Below are 22,433 nucleotides of genomic sequence, written 5' to 3' on the forward strand. Positions count from 1 at the left end.
AATGAAATATCCATAGGGACTTTGAAAACTCTAAGATTAAGCCCAGATGTTGTACTTACTAGATACTTTAAATTATTTTAAATATATTCAGAGCTAAAGGAGACCATGTCTACAGAACAAAAGAATGAGAACAATGTCTAACCAAATAAAGCATATCAATAAAAAGTTAGAAATTTTCTAATATATATTTTTATTGATTTCAGAGAGGAAGGGAGAGGGAGGAGATAGAAACATCAATGATGAGAATCATTGATCGGCTGCCTCCTGCACACCCCACCTGGGGGATCGGCCATAACCCGGGCATATGCTCTGAACAGGAATCCATCAGTGACCTCCTAGTTCTTAAGTCAAAACTCAACCACTGAGCCATGACGGCTGAGCAAAAAAGGGGCAGACGTTTTTAAAAGGACTCAAGTTTGATTCTGGAGTTGAAAAGTACAACTGAAATGAAAACTCACTTGAGTGCCCTACTTTTTGTCCCGTGATATACTTAAGTGTTCCCACTCTGGCTGGTGGGAATACAAACTATTCAGGTCCTTTTGTGAGCTCCAGGGACTTCTCACTGATAATGTCAGGTGGGAGGTTTTGGGGGCGTTTTTTCCCCCTCTGCCCTTGGGCAGTTTTTTTTTTTTTTATATGAAACTGCTAACAGTACTCACCCAGAGACCTGCAGATCACTGTATTCTTTCTCTGTGCCTTTTCTCTCTGGCACTCTGCTCTGAGAATTCTACCTATGCTGGCCCTCTAATTCTCAACTCCATTTCTTCGCCTCGTTGAGACCACCAGGTTCCTGTTGGATTGCCTTCTTCTGCACTGACCTGGGAGTTCCCCTGGGAGTAACCTGGGGCAATCACAGGGCTCACCTTAGTTGCTGTCTATCTCTAGGAAATAAACCTTGTGCTAACAGATGTCCAATATTTGAAAACCATTGTTTCATAAATCATGTCCCACTTTTTTGTGGTTTCAGATGGCCAGGTAAATTCGGTCTTTTCAGTTCATTCATCGTGGCCAGTAGCAGAAGTCTGTGACTGCGACTATTCAGAGCACGTTATCAACAATATAGTAAGATGATCCCTTTAAAATATAAGTTAGATCTGCCAAAACTGGTTTGGCTCAGCGGTAGAGCATCGGTCTGCGGACTGAAAGGTCCCAGGTTCGATTCTGGCCAAGGGTATGTATATTGGTTGCGGGCACATCCCCGGTGGGGGGTGTGCAGGAGGCAGCTAGTCGATGTTTCTCTCTCATCGATGTTTCTGGCTCTCTATCTCTCTCCCTTCCTCTCTGTAAGAAAATAAATAAAATATTAAAAATATATATATATATATATATATATATATATATATATATGTTAGATCATATTAATTCTCTGCTCAAAACTGTCTAATGCCTCTCAATTTTTCAAAATAAAACAATGTGCTGGCAGTTATTTTAAGGCTGTTTTGCCTGACCCTTTATTACCTCTCTGCTCTACTATTGCTCTCAACGTTCCAGGCATACTGGCCTCATTGCTGTTCCTCAAACATCTTAGGCACACTTCCAGCTTAATAACATTTATAATTTGCTGTTTCCCTATTTACTATAAAGTAAATGATGGCAAAGATTATTTGTTAATCGCTGATTTAATCCCAGCACCTAAAGTGTGCATGGACATAGTAGACCCTTAAAATACCCTTAAGTAAAAGTCTGAGTTCAATCACAGGATATAGGGAAGGTTACAAAAACAGGCACTCAGCCATTAGAGACAAAACAGAAATCAAATGACCAAAAATGGAGTATAGTATCAGAATCTTGCCAGTAACAAAAGTCATTTGATGCCAAGTGTTATTGTTGGACAAAAGATATTTGATGTGTTTTACCAAAGACCAGAATTGAACTTAGAAGTTGGGTTGAAATGAGGATCAAATGACTCAAACTGTGGGAAGCAGGACCTGATATTAAGCTCGGCCTGAAATGCCTCAAAAACATGATTTCAAAGGACAAAAATGTCTAAGAGCAGAACTTTAGGAATTTGGATATGCACTTGGAAAATATTATTCATATTAGAATTCACAGAATTCCTATGAGAATTGTGATATAATACCATCATCCTTTTTTAAAATCAATTTGTCAAGATTTTTAATGCTGATGAAAGAAGTGATGGAATTGGCACCTTATAAACTAAATGGTAGAACTGTGTTATGTTAATTTTTTTAAAAACTGTAGTAAAACATACATAACAAAATTTCCCGTTAAGCATTTTTAAGTGTATAGTTCAGTGGCATTAAGGACATTCACACTGTTATATAACCATTATCACTCTCCATCTCCAGAACTGCTTCAATACCATCATTCTTAATTTAAAAAAATAAAAAGTGGCGATAATTTTTTTCTAAAAGTACTTGTCTGCCTACCAATATATTGATGAATTAAAAAAAAAAAAATCTCCCGCTCCGGCGGCTCCTCTGGAAGGCACCCCCCCACCCCGGGGCTGTCCTTGGCGCCCGGGGCGGCACATGGGGACGCAGGGTCTCTTACGAAGCATGAGCCATCTCTCACCAAGAGTGAGTGGCAAAAGAAGCTGACACCCGAGCAGTTCTATGTCAGCAGAGGAAAAGGAACTGAACCGCCTTTCAGTGGGATCTACCTGAATACCAAGGAAACGGGAATGTATCACTGTGTGCGCTGTGACAGCCCGCTCTTCAGTTCTGAGAAAAAGTTCTGCTCCGGCACCGGATGGCCTTCGTTTTCTGAGGCCCACGGTACGTCCGGCTCCGATGAAAGCAACGCGGGAATCCTGAGACGCGTGGACACCTCCTTGGGAGTAGCTCGCACAGAGGTTGTCTGCAAGCAGTGCGAGGCCCACCTCGGCCATGTGTTTCCTGATGGACCCGGGCCTGCTGGTCAGAGGTTCTGCATCAACAGTGTGGCCCTGAAGTTCAAACCGGGGCAACCCTGACTCCCTCCAGGAGTCCCTTTCCCTTGCCACTCCTTCACTCACACCCTCGCTTTTTAAATTCCCGTGATTGGCTTGTTTTATTTAAATACCAAACTGGGCTGCATCTGCTGCTGGCACCAAGCAAGTCACATCCTCTCTAATGTATCTATCTGGAACGAACTCACCCCTGACTCCTGCTCTGACTGAGGAATTTCACAGAATGTCAGAAGGGCGGCCATTTCCAGCCACTGACTTCTGTGGGCTCTGCCTGGGGTGCGAGGGCATGACTCTTTGGGGACTTTGGGAGGCTAATGGCGGTGAGCCCAAAAATTCCCACAAAACCTCCTTGAACTTTCCATTGCAGTTAAGTCCTTCATGGACGTACATACATGAGGCATTGAGTGAAAAAGTGGAAGGAAAATTAGGGATTAATTAACAATCCAGCATTGAAAGAAGTACCCAGGAGTAGATTGTGGAAGAGCTGTGATTTGAGAGGCACCTATGGTGATGGATGGGGCACATGATGCTTTAAAAATTTTTTTGGAATGTCTTAAACATTCTACAATAGTTCCAATCTTCTGACCCTCAAATAAGTTCTAATGGGAACCTGTTAGATTTCAGCAATAGTGAGTAAAAGTGCATACTAAACTTTCAAATGTTCAAATAAAAACCAACATTTGTTCCCTTTTTGTCTAAAAAAAATAAAATAAAAAATCTTCCTTTGATATTCAAGAGACTAGTTGTACAGTGTAAGTAAAAACAGGAAAGAATACAAATGAATGCCAAAGGTCCTTCTAATTCCTTGGGTGTGCCCTCAACCATATTTATTCTATCTTTGCAGTAGAAAAGTTTAGAGCTTTCTTCGTTTAAGGGGAATAAATATGTTCTTGACTCAGCCATCTTCCATAATGTCAGCCCTCCCCCCCCCGCCCCAAATATACCCCTTACTAGGAAGACTACCTGGCAGTTGTCTATAATGAGCCATTGCATTTTGAACCCAGCAGCTTTTGTGCGCTGACAGCAGCATGTAGTACCCATGGACACTCTAAAACACGTGATACATATCTATGTGCCAAAAGGAGGAGTAATTGTTTTAGAATACATTGTAGAGAGATTAGTCTATCAAAAACCAAAGCAGTTTCATCTTTAAAAAGTGAAGAAAAGAATACTGAAAATGATATCTATGGAGCTAAACTTCAAGTGTAGACATATGCACTGAAGTGAATTCATATGAGATGGAGTGGGTAGAAATAGCTGCCAAAAACACAAATCGTACTTCCATGCTACTTCATTTCTAGTGCTGGTATTTTATTTTTGAAAACACAATGAATCAACAGATTAGAGCTATTGCTTCCTTGTACTGTATATTATCCTCCATTTGAAAAAAACACAGTTGAACGTATCTTCATCCAGTCTGTAAATGACGAAATAAGCAAAAAATACCACGGGTTACTTCAAAAGAACCTAGGGAGGAAAACACAAACAACTCACTTATATTAGATTTAAACAGTCTTTGGATGAGAAAAAAAAGTAAAGGTAAAAAATTAACTAATATCACAATATTACAAATTGTTTAGATTACAAAAAACAAACAAAAACAAACCACACACACACACACACACACACACACACACACACATTCACAACCATTTTTTTTTTATTACTAAACTTTACCTTGGTGACCTCAGCTGGAAAAGATATACTCTGATTCTGAGGTGGAAGATATTTAATGTTCTTATCATTAAAAGTAAAAGCGTGCCCTGGCCAGTATGGCTCTGTTTGTTGGAGCACTGTCCCAAACACCAAAAGATGGCAGGTTTGATTCCCAATCAGAGCACATACCCAGGATGCGGATCCTGTCAGGAGATGCTTCTGATTGATGCTTCTCTCTCTTCCCTCTCCTCTTTAAATATCTTTAAAATGTAGCCATCAATTTTACTTAAAACTGAAAACAGGGTTTACATATATTGATTAACTAGAGATAAATCCCTAATTTTAAATAAAGCTCAATTTTTTTCAAAGTAGAAGAAATTCATCCTAACGCAACAACCTATTGGCATTTATGATTACACATCACAGGGACTTAAAACACTGGTACTTGAAAATACATTCTTAATTGAAAATGACTTACCATTTAGAGTTAAATCTAGAAATCTTAGTCCAGTTTCCATTTTTTGCCAGCTTTACTTGACTTGGTAGACATGCTCTGTCTCTTCTATGCAGATTTTGTCAGTAGCCATCAATCTGAACAATTCTTTCTTCTGCTGCCACCTACCAGCTATTTCTCTGCTGCAGCAGAAGGGTATACAGAAAAAGTTCTTGCTTACTATTCAGATTAAACAGAAAAATTCCTTCATTAAACATTTCATATTTTCACCTGTGCACAAACTTCCCCACTGTTTCCCCCAAGACCTCCCCGCCAAAATCCAAGACAACAAAAAAATCCCAATTTTGGAAATCAAACAATGTATGATCAATGTTCATTCACGCTAAGCTGCGAAAATAAAAAACGAAAATTAAAAAGGTGCAAAGATTTAGACACAACACTTGCCATCTCAAGGAGCTATTTCTTTTCTGTTATACTTTCCTCCACCTATCCCTTTAATTTTATGAATAAATGCATAACTTAAAATGTTAGCTAGTCTACAACTCCTGCAAATGTTCAGCTCAGAGACTACCAAAAGAATTGTGGAAGATGCAATAATAAAGGAGTTTTTAAAAGTAATTCTAGAAACTAAGGGTATTAAGTGCTTTACCTGCTTGAGTTCTCAATGTTCTGGACTGCTTATTGCCCAATGTCTCTGAATACATTAAAACACGAACACATACGCCACCTACATTTAAAATAAGGTAGCATTTGTATGCCCATATAAGCATTGGGAATACTTTTTTTGCAAAAGAGTAATAAATTCATAAGTCCTTTTAAAAGAACTGACCACAAGTGCACAATTCCTCAAACTGTATACATACATAAAAGAATTAGGACAAAAAAAGCATGACAGATTAACAAATGTAACAGCAGTTGTAGAATTAGAAATTAATACCACATTAATGTTTTCTGTTTGTTAAAATCCTGAAATTCATTTCTATTCCCATTCTGTCATTGTGGATCTAGGTTTCAAATTTACTCTGTATTAGCTACTAAAGAACAGTGTTCAATAATGAACTAGTAATACCAGTAAATGCTTGTTATTGTTCCAACCTCCCACTACCTTTACCCCAAAATAAAAATATGTAGTTTTCCTAACTTAAAAAAAATAAAACACATAAGCACCAAAGGCTAGCCAACAGTAGCACTAACGTGACAGTTTCTACTTTCTTTTCCTTCCCCCATCTCAAACCCCACCCTTTTGACCTCTGTATATGGGATGAGCCTGAGCAGGAGAGTTGGTGATGTCAGGACTGCGCCGTTCCCACGGATGATCCTACAGGCCTGCTGTGCTTCTGGGAACTGGGGCACAGGGATGTCTGTCTGACTGAAACCTAAAACAACAACAATTCACCCCACCCCTCATGTTCCCAAACCCCACCATAGCAGCCAGGCATATATGCTATATAAGGCCCACCTAGTGATTATGGTAAACCCTAAAAGCAAGATCATTCTTATCAAGTCAGTGATCTTCATGGAGGCAGCAGAATGAAGGCTGCCAAATTCTCCGTTTCATGCAATCCTATTCCACACATTCTAAAGCTGGCCATTCTTATTAACAGGAGAACAAGGTTCTCCTATACAAGCCTTTTTTAGCATACATCATAAATTTTCAAAAGGAGTGCACCTGGGATTCTTTCGTTAGTAAACTTCTGTTCTCAGAAAAGTGTTTTTGTCTTAAAATGCTTATGGAAGTTTCTGTTCTTTATATGAGTGAAATAAAGCACAACAAGTTAACGATTTATATCTTCAGCTGTATAAGCCAGGATTTCCTACTAAGTATAGAGATTTGTTGGGCAGTCTCTTTGGACAGGACATATAAAGCCACAGGACAAAATTACATAGAAGTATATCTTGAAAAGGTCCTGACTAGTGTCACTAAAATTCTACCTATTAGGAAGAGGATTATCTCCCAAAATGGTAACTCAAATATTGGATTAGGGCACACAGAGAAAGGGACAGTGTACTAAAAAACAGGAAGGGTATTAAAATGGGTAAGTTGTATTCCTATTCCTGCCACTAACTTTATGGCCTTTGTTTATCTACTTAGCAATCATGTGCTTCAGAAATGCCCTCCAATCTATTCAAACCTGTAATTTTTAAATGAATGAACCATTATTTTATGATAATCTCAAGTTATTCACATCTATTTTTGTTAACACTACTGTCTGAAATAATAAATTAGATCTGAAATTATGCTGCTCTTAACAGTTCTTCCTGCTACCGTTGTCTCATCATTCCCTTTCACTTTTATGATGTCACAGAAAGAGAAGTACTTGGGTCAACTAAATGCTATGGTGAATTTTTACCATACATATAATCTACAGCCTAAGTTTACCTTTTCAAAACTCTAGTTTTCCATACCTGTCAACTCCTAATTGATGTCTTTATACTGTGAGCTCACTGTGTACTCGGAACACCAACCCCTGAAAAAGCTTAAGCCAGAGTAGCACAATGGAAGAAACAAACAAACCCAAAACAAAAAAACAAAGCCAAAAAGTCACGCTCTGAAGTAATTATATACATAAATGCAAGGAATGGAGTTATCTGTATGCACATCCCCAATGAAAGTCCTGAGTTCATCCCAACCAATTCAAATTGTATCCCCAATGTTCTTTAATCAAATTATTTGCTAAAGTTATGCATTTTTTTTTTTTTTTTTTTTAATGAGAGCTATGACAAACCCATGGTTACCTTGAAAGCACATAAAGAAACTTTTAAAAAGGAAAGTAGTTAGCCTTGTGATGGAAAAGAAAGGATAAAGAGTCAAATTACCTGCAAGCAGGCAGGGGGTGTGCCTGAATCCAAACCGCTGCATTTACCATTCATTACACAGCTGCATTATTGGGGGAAGGGGAGTTTAGAAGGGCACTGACCCCGAAAGTTCTCAATACTTCTCACTCATCATCAGGAAGGGGGAAGAAGGAAAGTTTTTCTCTGGGTATTTTTTTGTTTGTTTGTTTTTGATTTTTTTTGGCTCCTGAAAAGGCTGGCAAAGAACAGTAACAGTAAAAGCAGTTAGAATATTTCTTTAAAAACAATTTTAAAAATACAAAACATTAAGGAATTTCAAACACCAAATTTTCATTAATATAGAAAGCATTTTCACTAGTGTTAGGCAGCCACCCCAAAACATCATGGTAAAGGGCTTTGATATAAAGGAAATAAAATACCACACAAAAATTCAAAACAAAACTAAAAACTTCAAATTAAACCTGGAGGACTAGAAGATTCCAACAGCAGATTTCTGTCCACTACTGAAACATTCCAAAATCCAAGCTTCAAAGGCGCCTAAATGTATTTTAAATAAAACTTTGTTGTTGTTTTTTAATAAAAAGAAAAAAAGCAATAAACCTGGTTATAAATCCAGTGATATATTACATTTAAAAATTCCTAGTACAACAAAAACAAATTTTAAATAAAATTAAACAAACAAACAAACAAACGAACAAATAAAACAGTAGCAGCAGAGGTTACCTGTCTGAGCACCTACATTTTCTTAGGAGGGGATCGTGTCTCACCAGCCATATAGCCCATTAACCTTCTCAAAAAGAGTGAGCCAGGAGAAAATAAGATTTGATTTGATTTCACAATGTCTCTAGGCTCCCAAACCCCAAACTGGGGGCTCACTGAATGAAGAGAATTTGTTTTTCCATTTTCTTCTTGAGAAAAAGAGATGATTTTGAAAGTCAATTACTTCGTTCAATGCCTTCAATCATTTTTCAAAAGTCTGATAAAGTGCTTGATGAAAGCAAGTCTCTTGATGGATTTTTATGATGTCCCAGGATAATTTCTTATTGATAGCACATACAGAAAAGTTTTAAAGTTCAGTGGAGTGAAAGTCAGCAGAAATGACCAATTTTAGGCGCACACACACACACACAAAAAACTATTAAAAATTTTAAATGGAATAGTTCATATTTATATATGTGTATGTATGTATATATAGTCCAGTTGTCATCATGAGTAACATAAAAACAATATAAGAAATAATTACTTTTAAAATACAATTCAGAATTACAATTTTAATAATATACAATAATTTTACAGTAATTCAAATTTTGGCATGATGATTATACATATTTAATAAATACATTTTACCTCATAATAGCAATAAAGATTAATAAACAAAAGTTATTAAACAATATGAAAATATATTTAACTTTCACTTAAATATATGGGTTGTTTTCATTTGGGTTCTTCCAGAATAATTTGCTCATATCCTTCACCTTAATTTTTGAAGAAATTCAAGAAAATATTCATGTTTTTAAAGTCTAAGATGACCATTTCTTCCCTTTTCATTCAAACATGAGAGTGTGTAATCTAGAAATAGGTTGGTAAAACTATGTTTTAATATAATGTGAATGCATAAAAGATGAATACTGAATAAAACCAAAGGTGAAATAATCTGACATTTTTTATAATTGGTTAATTTGGTAAAAATTTTAAAAAAGATACCTACATTTTTCCTGGTGCCTTATTCCACCCGACACAAACCTTGAGTTCGTTATCAAATAGAGAGGGCATTTGTGTTTTAAAATTTATTTATCTATATACGTGATATGTAACTATTTAAAATATATGTAACATAATTTAGGTGGCAACCAGATGATGTCTACACAAACATATGAATGATGATTTAATTAAGCAGTTCTTTCTCCCTCATTTATTTATCCCAAATATGATACATCCTCCAAAGTATGGTCATTCAGTGAAAGAAGTATCAAGTATTTCTTTCTGTTAGTGAGTCAGGGGTACTTATATATGTAAGTCCCAAAATAACCCTGTGCAAGTCAAATTCTTCTAGATGAGATTAGAAGATCCTAAAATAAATTAGAAACTCCTCTTATGAATATATTTTTCAGGTGAAATGAAACACTGCACAGTGTAGAAGCACTATTCTATTTGTCAACAATCAACCTTTCATTCAATTTCAAAATTATTTAATTCTATGGAAAAATTTTTTTATTACATTCCTTTTTAAAACTGGGGAAAACTGTACAAGTAAGCATGATCGTTCTGTAAGATCATTAGAGCTGGTTAATACTGGTCTTTTATTATTGCCTCGAAGTCTCTATAGTAGTGTCCAAGAAATTAAGTTTAAGGTCCATCTGAAGGGAAAAAAGCACTGGAGAGGCAAGAAAGGACTTGGGTAAAAGCTTCAAAGGATAGTAGGGAGATGGAACTTGCTGCTTAAAAAAAAATTACGTTGAGCTCTGGAGCACCTCCATTTCTTAACACTCCTTCATAACCATCACTGGCATAGTTCTACCCAGGTTGTAAAGGCTCATATTATATGCAGTTTGGGGGCTTTTATAAATCCAGAAAGAAAGGAATATAAATGGTGGAGAGTACTGAAGGTTTCAGAGTAGGGCTACAAAGAGACTCAATACTGCTGCTAAGTCCCCAAACAAAAACGCCCAGTCTACCCTACCCCAAAACCTATGTGTAAATAGGAGAAAACATACAGTCAGAAGCATTGAAGAAAAAAGCATGTAGCCTTAAATAAATCATACACTGAACAGTCCAGAAACAAAGAAAAAAAAAAAAAAAACAAACAACATATACACAAAAGGCCTAAGAAGCATCTATTTTCCTTATATTTTTAGGTGAGTACCTCTACCCTAGTGTAGTACAGTTATGAAAACTTTAATCTGCTTTTTAAAGTTAAAAAAAAAAGTGTTTCCCACCATGCTCCATTTTCTAGAATCTACCCTTTTTGACTGGTTGGTGTAAACAAAAAACAAAACACATACACATGCATGCGTGCACACACACATATATAGTCCCACTTAAAGTGTGAAAAATGCAATATAATGCTGAAAAATTAGAAGTCACTTCAGCTTATGCTTAAGAATAGGCCCTTGATTTGCCACCCAAAATATTTTTCCTTGTCCTTATTCTTTAAATGCCCAACCACCAAAAGAAAAAAAGGGGAGCAAAAATAAAAGGCTTTCAATGCACATGTTTGAAGACAGTGTCTTGTTAACAAAAAAGGTAGCATTTCCTTCACTTTGGCCATTGTTAAAGATGCAGGCATAGATCAGGGAATGTTAGAGTATGATGTTTTAAAAAATGCAACATTAACAGAGCATATATCTTTCAAAAAAGACCAAAACACTAACAAATACAAGTCAATGCACATATTTTAAACTAGTGTAATTTTATCTACATTGGAGTAATGATATTTTGTGTACCAGACATTGCAATACTGTTCATTTCCCTTTTATCATGCAAACATGCCAATTTTGTCATTTAAAAAACCTTTATTGGATCATATTCACAATGCCCTCCCACTCAAATTAAGGAAAAACTAAAAACAGAAATAATAAATCCCAATAAGAGCCCCCTCAAGACATCATAAACTATGAATATAAAGCTGCTAGTTAATATGGTAAAGGCAGAATTTTCAGATTTGTATAAAAAAATTCCTGTAATTTAGATAGATGTTTTTCCTAAACCCATTATAAATCTTTGCCACACAATGTGAAGTTATGCTACTCTGAAATTTATACCAACTGTACAAAACAAAAGCAAGGAACCATGAAAAAATTTTGTATGTTCTTTATGGCTGAGAACACGCACATTTTTGAGTAATTAAAAGGGTAACTATGAGAACCTGACATTTTTTCTGTATCTCACCTCTTCTGCCTAGCCTATCTGTATCATTTGTAAATGCAAGACAGCAACATCTTACTAGCAGAGGTCTTGACTATCTCCCTCTTTCTTCTCTTCTAACTAATCCTACTCAATTTTCTCTCATCTTCCTGAGCATATTCCATGAACAGCATTGCAAGTTGGTTAAAAAAATTAAGAAGAAAAAAGAAAAGTTTTACAGGGTTTTGTTGGTTAATTATTTACTGGTGGAGTCACTCCACCAGGAGTTCAATTTCATTGGCTAGCAGCTGGTTCATGTTGAATAGGCCCCCTGGGAGCTTGGTGAGCAGTTCTCGCTCGGTGCTTTCAGGGTCGCTGTCGACAGAGCTGGAACTTGCGCTCATGCTGTCGACAGCAGTGCTGGCTGGGGGACCCAGCTCCGGCTCACTAGTCTCACTGGCCGTGGACACCACGGAGAGCAGGGACATACGCCGGGTGAGCCGGCCAGAGGGCAGAAGGGAGGCGGCATAGTCTGCTATGATACCAGCTACATCTAGATTACAAGCCTTATCAAAGGCGATGAAACCTACATTTGCATTGGCCTCGCAGACACAGAAGGAGCCGTCATCTTTCATCAACAGGTCAATGCCACACACATCCATCCCCAGGATATTAGACACCTGGATGGCTAGCTGCTTCCCTTGTTCACTCAATGAGCACATCATCCCCACACCACCTGGCAAAAGAGAAGAAAGAAAAAAAAAGTTACCAAAATGATAAATTTCTGGAGTAAAATAAAGCTGGCCTCTAAGGCTAGCCCTTTCTTGTAAATCAGTAGTGAAAACAAAGGTGCTCTTCTCATTTAAAATTGGGACTTTGAAATCTAAGTTTCCTTCATTTAGGGAATCCCGTTCTAACCCAGTCTCTCAGAGAATTCCTAATTTTATACTTTTTCAATATGCTATTTATTCTGAAGAAGACATTCAACTTTCACGGAAGCCTACCTTACTAGCAATAATGAAGACCAAGCAGAACTCTTGCATAAATACAGTTATGACAAAAACAGCAGAGATGCATAATATGGATGGAGGGTAGGATAAAATCTTACAACAAAGGGAACCTAAACATGGCACTCTTCTTCTATAATCCCCATTCCTCAGCCAAAAGGATTCCGGGGCTTAAGGGAGCTGAATGAAAATAAATGAAATCTTAAGGTTTGCTGGCATCTGAGAGAAAGGAATTAGAGTTAGACTCTCTCATTTGGAGACTAGCTTCAGGAAGCTCTGAGATAAGGACTAGGCAGCAAAGAATTTTGAGAAGAGCTTGGCTCAATAGCACTGTGTATCCACAGGAGGAAAACTGACATCAACCTTACATGAATATGCCTAATGTCTTAGATCCCAAAGAGGTCAAAAAGTAACTGCATAAGTAAGCTGAGACCTCCCTGTCACTGAAGCTGAAAGAGTAGGGAGGGGAGTCAAGGAAATAGGAAGGCTTCTTTAAAGTACCTCAGTAGGAACTTGGCACATTACCCCATGAATTAAATGACCTCTTCTCCAAACCACCAAAGCAGAGCATGATGGGACAACAATCCAAAAATAAATAAATAAATAATAAGGTTGGTTGAGTGTTGCCCCATGCATAGGAGGGGCTGCAGGTTCAATCCCTGGTTGGGGTGTGTGTAGGAGGCAACCAATCAATTTGTTTCTCTCTGTGTCTCTACCCCTTCCTTACCCTCTCTCAAAAAATCAATGGAGCCGAAACTGGTTTGGCTCAATGAATAGAGCGTCGGCTTGGGACTGAAAGGTCCCGGTTTCGATTCCGGTCAAGGGCATGTACCTTGGTTGCAGGCACATCCCCAGTAGGGGGTGTGCAAGAGGCAGCTGATCGATGACTCTCTCTCATCGATGTTTCTAACTCTCTATCTCTCTCCCTTCCTCTCTGTACAAAATCAATAAAATATATTAAAAAAATAAAATAAATGGAAAAATATCCTCAGGTGAGGATTAACAATAAATAAATAAATTCTGAAAAAAATCTGAGCTAAAAAAAAAAAAAAAAAGACACAACTTAGAGAGATTTACCTAAATAAATAAACACAACACAATTTGGCCATTCAACTGTAACAATCCTCCTATCTAATAAAAGAGCAATACACAAATTAAACATCACTCCACTACACCCACAAGCCACGCCCACCAGCCGATCAAGAGAGAGTATGCAAATTAACCCAACCAAGATGGCTACGGCCACAGAGTGAACAGGAGGCTTGTGTTTCCCCAGCAATGGAGGAAGCCAAGCTTTCCACACACCCTGGAGGGCTACAAAGTTTCAATTATAGCAGATAAATAAATCCCAACAAAAATGGCAGCAGCCATGGAGCTTGAGAAAGCAGAAGGCTTGAGTTGCCCCCGACGATGGATGAAGCCAAGCTTTCTGCAGCACCACTTAAGGCTACAAAGTTTCAATTATAGAAGATAAATAAATCCCAGATCCCAGGGCCTCCGCTTGGGTCACTGGGGGGCATGGCCAGCCTGCAAACCACCACAGGCCCCTTGCCCAGGCCACTCCATACTCCCACCCAGACCTGGTGGCAAACCAACTGGCCCCCACCTGTGTACCTGGCCTCTATCCTATGTAATAAAATAATAATATGCAAATTGACCATCACTCCAGCACACAAGATGGCTGCCCTTTTGTGATCAAAGATCCTGCCCCCATGTGGACAACAAGATGGCTGCCATAAGATGGCCAGCAGGGGAGGGCAGTTGGGAGGGACCAGGCCTGCAAGGGAGGGCAGTTGGGGGCGATCAAGCCTGCAGGGGAGGACACTTGGGGGGGGACCAGGCCTGCAGAGGAGGGAAGTTGGGGGAACTGGGTCTGCAGGGAAGGGCAGTTGAAGGGGACCCAGGCCTGCAGGGGAGAGAGGTTGGCGTGGAGGGACCAGGCCTACAGAGGAGGGCAGTTAGGGGTGACCATGCCTGTAGGTGAGGGCAGTTAGGGGCAATCAGGCTGGCAGGAAGCAGTTAGGCATAAATCAGGTTGTCAGGGGAGTGGTTAGGGAGTGATCAGGCTGGCAGGCAGAAGCGGTTAGGGGCAATCAGAAAGGCAGGCAGGCGAGCAGTTGGGAGCCAGCAGTCCTGGATTGTGAGAGGGATATCCCCCTCAAGGGGTGCCATATTGTAGAGAGTACAGGCTGGGCTGAGGGACACAAATTTTGTGTACCAGGCCTCTAGGGTAACCTATAAAGCAGTAGAATTGAAAATTGACTCTTGGGCTGGGACCGGTTTGGCTCAGTGGATAGAGCGTCAGCCTGCGGACTGAAAGGTCCCGGGTTCGATTTCTGGCAAGGGCATGTACCTTGGTTGCGGGCACATTCCCAGTGAGGGGTGTGTAAGAGGCAGCTGATCGATGATTCTCTCTCATCGATGTTTCTAACTCTCTATCCCTCTCTCTTCCTCTCTGTGAAAAATCAATAAAATATAAAAAAAGAAAAAAAAAGAAAAAGAAAATTGACTCTTGGAATCTAAGAATCCAATCTCAAACAATAAGAAAGACACAAGAGGGGGTATATCTATCACTCACACCAACTACCAGGGAAAATAATCAAGAAAAGATATTAACATAACAGAAAATGATTAAGAAGAGAGACCTCAAGATATGGGAAGTTAAAGTTGGGGAGTAAACAGTGGTAACGATTCTTGTGATACAGGTACAATCAACTCTAAATGGTTGTGTGTTTTTTAAAGACTACCTAGGAATAGATCATATAAGTACTATATAAGAATTTTGAAACATAAGAGATATTCTAATATGGTCTACAACTAAAACTATTAAACGTTTTCAGCAAAACACTGGAACACAACACCCATGAAAGCAGTGATTTTTATCTATTCTGTTCATTGCTATATACAAAATGCTGCTTCAACAATTAGTACTGAATATGAGAGAATATTCATCATAAAAAAAAGGCCTCTCAGGGGATAAAATAATAAGGGTACTCAATTCTGAAGAACAAGATAGTATGGCTCTTGCTCTATCAGATACGTAGGCATAATACCAAAAGAACTAAGATTGATATTCACTCATACAGGGAAAGAATAGCATCTGAAAAGAGGGTGCTGCAACAAAACAATACATATATGGAAATTCAATAAATAAAATAGGTGGCATTACAAATCAGTAATAAACAGACTATTCAATAAAGAGTTCTGGGACAACCAGTTATTATTAATTTGGAAAACAGAAAAGGGGAGAGGAGAGAGAACAAAGTGACTCTAAGGATATTGGTATAAACTGGAAAGGTAGAATTGCCATTAAATGGTAACTGGATATGGAACACAAGTAAGAGGAAGATTTAGATCAGCAGCTCAGTTCTGGACATGTTAAAATTAAATGTCTATAATCTCTTTCTCTCTCCCAATTTATTTATTTATTTATTTTTGAGGCAACCAAAATTTTTGGTGGCCTTGTTTCAACAAGGCAATAAATAAATAAACAAACAGCCGAGACCGGTTTGGCTCAATGGATAGAGCGTCGGCTTGGGGACTGAAGGGTCCCAGGTTCGATTCCGGTCAAGGGCATGTACGGTGATTGCGGGCATATCCCCAGTAGGGGGTGTGCAAGAGGCAGCTGATCGATGATTCTCTCTCATCGATGTTTTTAACTCTCTATCTCTCTCCCTTCCTCTCTGTACAAAATAAATAAAAAATATATTTAAAAAAATATATTTAAAAAAAATAAATAAATAAATAAACAAACAAATAAATATCTGTTAGACATCTACACGGAGATACTGAGTAGGCAGTTATTTATATGTGCCTGGAGTTCAAGGAGAAAGCCTAAAATAGAGATATAAATTTGAGAGTATTAACATATAGATAGTACCTAAAACCAGAAGCGAGATAAATTTACCAAGAAAGTGAAATAAACAAAGAAAAAAAACTCAGACTAAATTCTGTGGCATTTCAACAATAAAAGATCTCAGAAAATACACATTTAGATAAATCAAAATCAGCTATCTTGTTTGGAACAATAGATAAAATAAAGGAATTAGGATACATCTATCTTAAATAAATTCCAATTATAAAATATATATATATATATAAAAAAGGGTATCCTTAAATCTAATCAGCCATTTCATACATGTATGCATTGAGTTACAAATTGAGCCTGAGTGAAAATAAATTCATGACTCAGAGAAATCCAATCTCATTTCTGGAAAAAGAAAAAAAAGAAAGAAAAAAAAAAAAACCTCAAAAGTATATGTATTATAGTCATATTCTATTAATCATACTTAGATGTGAAAAATAATGTGTTTTTCAACTTATTAAGTAAAAATCTATAGTTACATACAAATACTCATTGGACAAGCCATAATATTACTTTATAAACTATAAAGACACCTGCATCATTTTTACCTAGTGAGCAGTTGCTTTGCATCCTCCCATCTGTGGAACAACGTAACATGGTGCCAACCACACGGCCTCCCACAACAATGACACGTACATCCCGTCCATGAGACTCTTTAACATACTTCTGGAACAGGTATGGAGCTTCATGGCGAATAAGATGGCTTAGATCAGCCAAATGGTGCTTATCTCGAGCCAAGAAAACAGCTTTACCTGTGATTGAAAAAGAATAAAAAATATGTGTAAGTCGTCAATCTGTGGGTAGGTTGATTGATAATCTACAGCCTCCATCTTCTTGTGTCCCAGTCTGTTCTTTCAAAACCAATTGCTTTTTAACCAAAGTAATATAGTTACAATTAATAAGACAATGCAAAATTGTACATAAAAAAGTTAATAATCACCATCTATGAGTCTCAATCTCTATCCAAAATCTTACAGTAATCTAGAATTTATTTCAGTATATGTTGTGAGGAAGAGATATAAAATTTTATTCCTCCAGGTTAGCCAATAATGCCACTCACTTATTAGCAAAACATTTTCCTCTAAATTAAAACATGTCATTAATTTGTATACAGGTTTGTGCAAAAGTAGGCTAATAGTTGTTCATATGAAAAAGATATGCAGGTTATGATTATTATAATATCTTTATGAACTATGTTTCATGTACTCAAACCTACTTTTGCTCACTTTGTATATTAAAATAGCAGTATGTCACTACATACTTAACTTTGGTTTCTAAATTCTCTAGTCCATTCCATTGCTTTATTTGCAAATTTTTAGAAACATAGTTATAAATCATTTAACATTCCTTCCATCAAGAAGAGGGGGAATCTATGTCCCATCCCTCTGAATTTAGGAGGACTTTTGATTGCTTCAACCTACAGAATATAGCAGAAGCAATTCTGTATGACTTTTGAGACCATTTCATAAAAACTCATGCCGCTTCTTTGGAGCATTCACTGTGGAAGCCCATATTTCTTGGCTGCCACAATGGAGTAGCCCAATATGAATATTGCAGTCAAGAGTCCCAGCTGACCCCTGACCCAGTTATCCCCATCAAGGCACTCATCCTTGTGAATGAAGTCCTTGGATTTTATGAATCATTTTATGCCGTAAGAAATCTTCTTAATCTAAAGTCATTAAGATATTTTTATACACTGTCTTCTATTTTTGCCTTATACATTTAATTCTTCAATCTACATAAATTGGGAAGGAGAATGATTGGAGTCCATGAAAGTCCCTGAACTCTTGATTAAGACAAAGGTATTAACTTGGGACTCAATCTAATTAAGTATGTGTCTTAAAATCTCTAGGATAATCACTAAATGAATAGAAATAGTTTCAAGCCAAGCTAAACAACTCACAGTAGCCTTCTATAAGTTTGAGGTACCATGCACCTAATAATTTCCCTCTAATTTTTCTTCAGAAGCCCTGCTTCAAAAGCTATGCATTTGAGTTGACAAGACTACTTACTACCTAGTCAATAACCATGAGCAAAGACAAAAAAATAAATAAATAAATAACTGCTTAGATAAGATTGAGAAAAAACATCTACTATATAATCAATCACCCTTATAAAAAGTAAATGTCAAAATTATGTTACCATAGCAACAATATACACACCTCTATGACCTCGTGTATTCTTCACTACCATTGGGAACTCCAGTACTTCTGCTTCATCAATCATCTTAGAAAAATTCTCATGACCACCTGATTTGAGCACAAAAATTTTTAAAAACATCATCAATAGATGCAGGGTGTGACAAATTTTATCTACACTAATATCAACACAAGGAAGGTAGAAGTTAAGAACCTCATGATAAAGTAATAACAGTTAAAAGTACAGTTAAATATCTGTTTAAAACAACCACACCTTTTAAAATGGGTAAGAGCTATCTTAAACTATAAATAGTCTAATATCCAACCTAAAAAAAATTAAGTAAACTTCATTAAAACAATGTTTCTCAATTCTATACCATCTTTCATATTTTAAAAAATGTATATTTTATTGATTTTTTTAAGGAGAGGAAGGAAGAGGGATAGAGTTAGAAACATTGATCAGAGAGAAACATCCATCAGCTGCCTCCTACACACCCCTACTGAGGATGAGCCCACAACCACAGAACATGCCCCTGACCAGAATTCAACCTGGGACCCTTCTATCCACTGAGCCAAACTGGTTAGGGCTTTTCATATTTTTATCCCTTATTTTTCCACTATACAAATAACTGAAATCTCAAGACCTACTTTAGTATATGCAGTTCCCTGTTTGGATAAGAACCAGAAGAAAGAGTTGAGAAGACTTATCCAAGGCTGAAGATGCAGTATGCATATGTACACACACTTTCTGTCTCAAACACACAAATTAATTTTTCTTACCTCTTATTAATTAATTAATCAGAGTTCTTTTTACACTAACTACTCAGTACCAATGTTTTAAGTCATGCTTCTTACTGTTTATATTGCCAAGGAACAAATGATACAATAGCAAGATTAAAGCAAAAAAATAAAAAATAAAAATGATTGTAGTTGTAAAAAAAAAAAAATAACATGATGATATAGAAAAACTGAAATAGGAAAAAGATTATTAACTGCAATATCATAAATTAACAGCTTAGAAAAATTAAGGTGATCCATGCCCAAATATGAAGCCTTCAACATCAGAGCATCGGTAATATTTCAGTTGGTTAGCCTTTTCCTTATTTTCACTCTCTTAAAATTAGAATTATAGAGCCATAATATAAACATCAGAAAGACAGAATTCTCAAACTATTCATTTTGCCTCTTCTTGTGCAACTGCTAAAAACAGCAACTGTATCACATATTATGTAGACCTGAAGCGTTTCCTTCTTTAAAACATTAAAAATAAGAAGAGAACAGGGCTTTCTTTTTAAAGCCTCGTTAACTCTCCTACCATTCTACTGGACATTTATTTGGAAAAATATCTTGTGAAAAACGAGACTGACTTAACCTTTCCAAACTAGAAAAACAGGAAAGAAAGAAAATATATCAACAATATTATTTATAGCAGTGCTACTCACAGTGTGGTCTAGTAACCTGTGCCCAATTAGTAACTTCTTTGCTATTGATAGGTGACCAGATAAATACAAAAAGAGGAAGCACTAAAAGCTTTTATAGAAAGTTGGCATTGCTGTGATATTTATATTGTACTTTATAAGGGCATTGATGTACAGCAAACTGGTCTTTAAAAGAACAAAAAAGATCCTTTACCACGGATAGTTTTAGAAGCACTAGTTTAAAGTATGCCTGGTGTAGTATCATTTTCTTAAAAAACAAGAAAGTATTTATGAAGAATTACCATGAAAATGGAAATGAAGATAAATAGAAATTAAACAGAGATGTCATCAAGTCTATTATCTTTTACCACAAAGGCTGGCAAACTGGAGCCTATGATACAAATTGGCCCACTGCTTTCTTTTTTGTAATCAAGTTTTATTGGAACACAGCTACGCTTAGTTAAGCATTTTTTATAGCAGCTTTCACACAACAGCAGCATTACAGAGAGTCACAAATTGACTATCTGGCCCTTTCCAAGCAAAGTTTTCTGAATTTCTTTCATGTTTACATATTTCCTTTATCTCGCATAACCCTGTTAGTTTAATATGGCTTTCAAAACTATCAGTTCTCTAAAACTTAAGACTATAAATTCTTATTAGTTAACTCACCATAAGAGAAAGTATCGGGCAGAGGAACACCATGGCCAGCCAACTCTTGAAAGGTCCAGAACTTATTCACACAGTTCAGGATCGCTTGAGGTCGGTTCATCAACCGGCATCCCATCTTCTCTAGGTGGCGTAAAACAGTGATGTCACTATCACTTTGCACCCAAGGGGTTGGTACTCTCACTACCACCACCTGAGGATAGGCAGTAATTAATTCTCCATTGATCCGCAAACCTGAAATATACAGGAACAGATCAAAACCGTGAAAATGAAATAAACAATAAAATACAAGGACAGCTCGAGTCACAAAACTAAATGTACTATGTTGTTAATATATCATTGGGACAGAGACATGTCACCTTAAATTATATTTCTTTATAAAGAAATTTTAATGAGAAAAATTTCACTGGTTAAATAAATAATTGTAGGTGTCAATACAAAGAAATATGCCCAAGCCAGGACTGAAGGGTCGCAGGTTCAATTCCAGTCAAGGGCACATACCTCAGTTGCCAGCTCAATCCCCAGCCCTAGTGTGTGTGTGTGTGTGTGTGTGTGTGTGTGTGTGTGTGTGTGTGTGGCAACCAATCGATATGTCTCTCATATTGATGTTTCTATCTCTGTCTCTCCTGCTCCCTTTCACTCTCTAAAAATCAATGGAAAAATATTCTTGGATGAGGATTAACAGAAAATAAAAAATAGATACAAAGAAATACAACATAGCCATTAAAAACAGTTATAATCATGTTCAAAAATAGAAAATTTCCAGAGCTGAACTTAAAAAAAAAAAAAAAAAGAAAATCTGAGAATAAGTTTTATCTGTGTTTGCATATGCATAGAAAATGGATGAAAAGATAAATGATATAAATGGCTATCTCTGAGTGTGAGTGGATGGCAAGGCAGGAAGAGAAAGGTAGAATAGAGAACGTTAACATTTTGCTCCCCGTAATTCTCTGTATTATGTTCTTTTTTAAGTGATGACATATCTATCTATCTATCTATCTATCTATCTATCTATATATATATATAAAAGGCTTCATGTCTGTCCGACCAGTGCTTTGACACGCACTGACCACCAGGGGACAGACGATGCAGCTGGTCCACATAGCCAATTTGCCTAGAGGCCAATTCCTCCCAGTGAGGCCAATCAAGGCTCAACTACAACAAGACTGCAGCACATAGGTGTCTAAAGGACACCTATCACACAAGGCCACCCTACCAATTCCAGGAGACATAATAGCTGTACCTAATACATAGAAACAAACATAGGGAAGCAGACAGAATGCAGAGACAAAGAAACATGTTACAAATAAAAGAAATGGAAGCAAGCAAACTAATGGATACAGAGTTCAAAACAATGGTTATAAGATTACTCAAGGATCTTAAGGAGAGCTTCAAGGGACTTGGTGAGACTTTCAAGGATTTTAGTGAGAATGTCAAAGACAAAAAAAAAAAGACCAGTCAGAAATTAAGCACACATTAACTGAAATAAAAAATAATTTACAGGGATTCAACAGTAGAGCAGAGGATTCCAAGAATCAAATCAAGGATCTGGAATACGAGGAAGCAAAAAACACCCAATTAGAAGAGCAAAAAGAAAAATATGAAGATAGTTTAAGGAGCCCCTGGGACAAACAACTTCAAGCATACCAACATTCACATTATGGGAGTGCCAGAAGGAG

The 22,433-nt window shown here is 37.1% G+C and overlaps 1 protein-coding gene and 1 pseudogene across 19 annotated transcripts in view; one reads left to right on the plus strand and one right to left on the minus strand.

Annotated features, from left to right (window-relative positions):
• The first annotated feature begins 942 nt into the window (after positions 1–942).
• LOC311619767 (methionine-R-sulfoxide reductase B2, mitochondrial-like) lies at positions 943–3,597 on the plus strand (annotated as a pseudogene). Its single transcript has 2 exons — positions 943–1,062; positions 2,449–3,597. The product of its transcript is annotated as a methionine-R-sulfoxide reductase B2, mitochondrial-like (transcript).
• A 608-nt stretch (positions 3,598–4,205) lies between these two features.
• The window catches only part of RIMKLB (ribosomal modification protein rimK like family member B), a 35,138-nt gene continuing 16,910 nt past the window's right edge, over positions 4,206–22,433 (minus strand). For 5 of the 18 annotated variants that reach the window (XR_014794516.1, XR_014794524.1, XR_014794529.1 and 2 more), the window contains exons 3-10: positions 20,758–20,988; positions 18,695–18,781; positions 17,081–17,284; positions 8,541–12,396; positions 7,839–8,052; positions 5,671–6,397; positions 5,046–5,203; positions 4,206–4,378 (exon numbers count right to left, since the gene is read on the minus strand). Coding sequence is in view for 1 of the 18 variants with exons in the window: in XM_084878037.1 (XP_084734163.1) it covers positions 11,933–12,396; positions 17,081–17,284; positions 18,695–18,781; positions 20,758–20,988 (986 nt within the window). In the remaining 17 variants the exon portion in view is untranslated. Of the gene's footprint in view, positions 4,379–5,045; positions 5,204–5,670; positions 6,398–7,838; positions 8,053–8,363; positions 12,397–17,080; positions 17,285–18,694; positions 18,782–20,757; positions 20,989–22,433 lie in introns of those variants that run through there. The other 13 variants (XR_014794517.1, XR_014794528.1, XR_014794526.1 and 10 more) reach the window with 11 other exon arrangements.

The sequence above is a fragment of the Pipistrellus hanaki genome (assembly GCF_964339955.1).
Source record: "Pipistrellus hanaki genome assembly, chromosome: 3".
Classification (NCBI taxonomy): domain Eukaryota; kingdom Metazoa; phylum Chordata; class Mammalia; order Chiroptera; family Vespertilionidae; genus Pipistrellus; species Pipistrellus hanaki.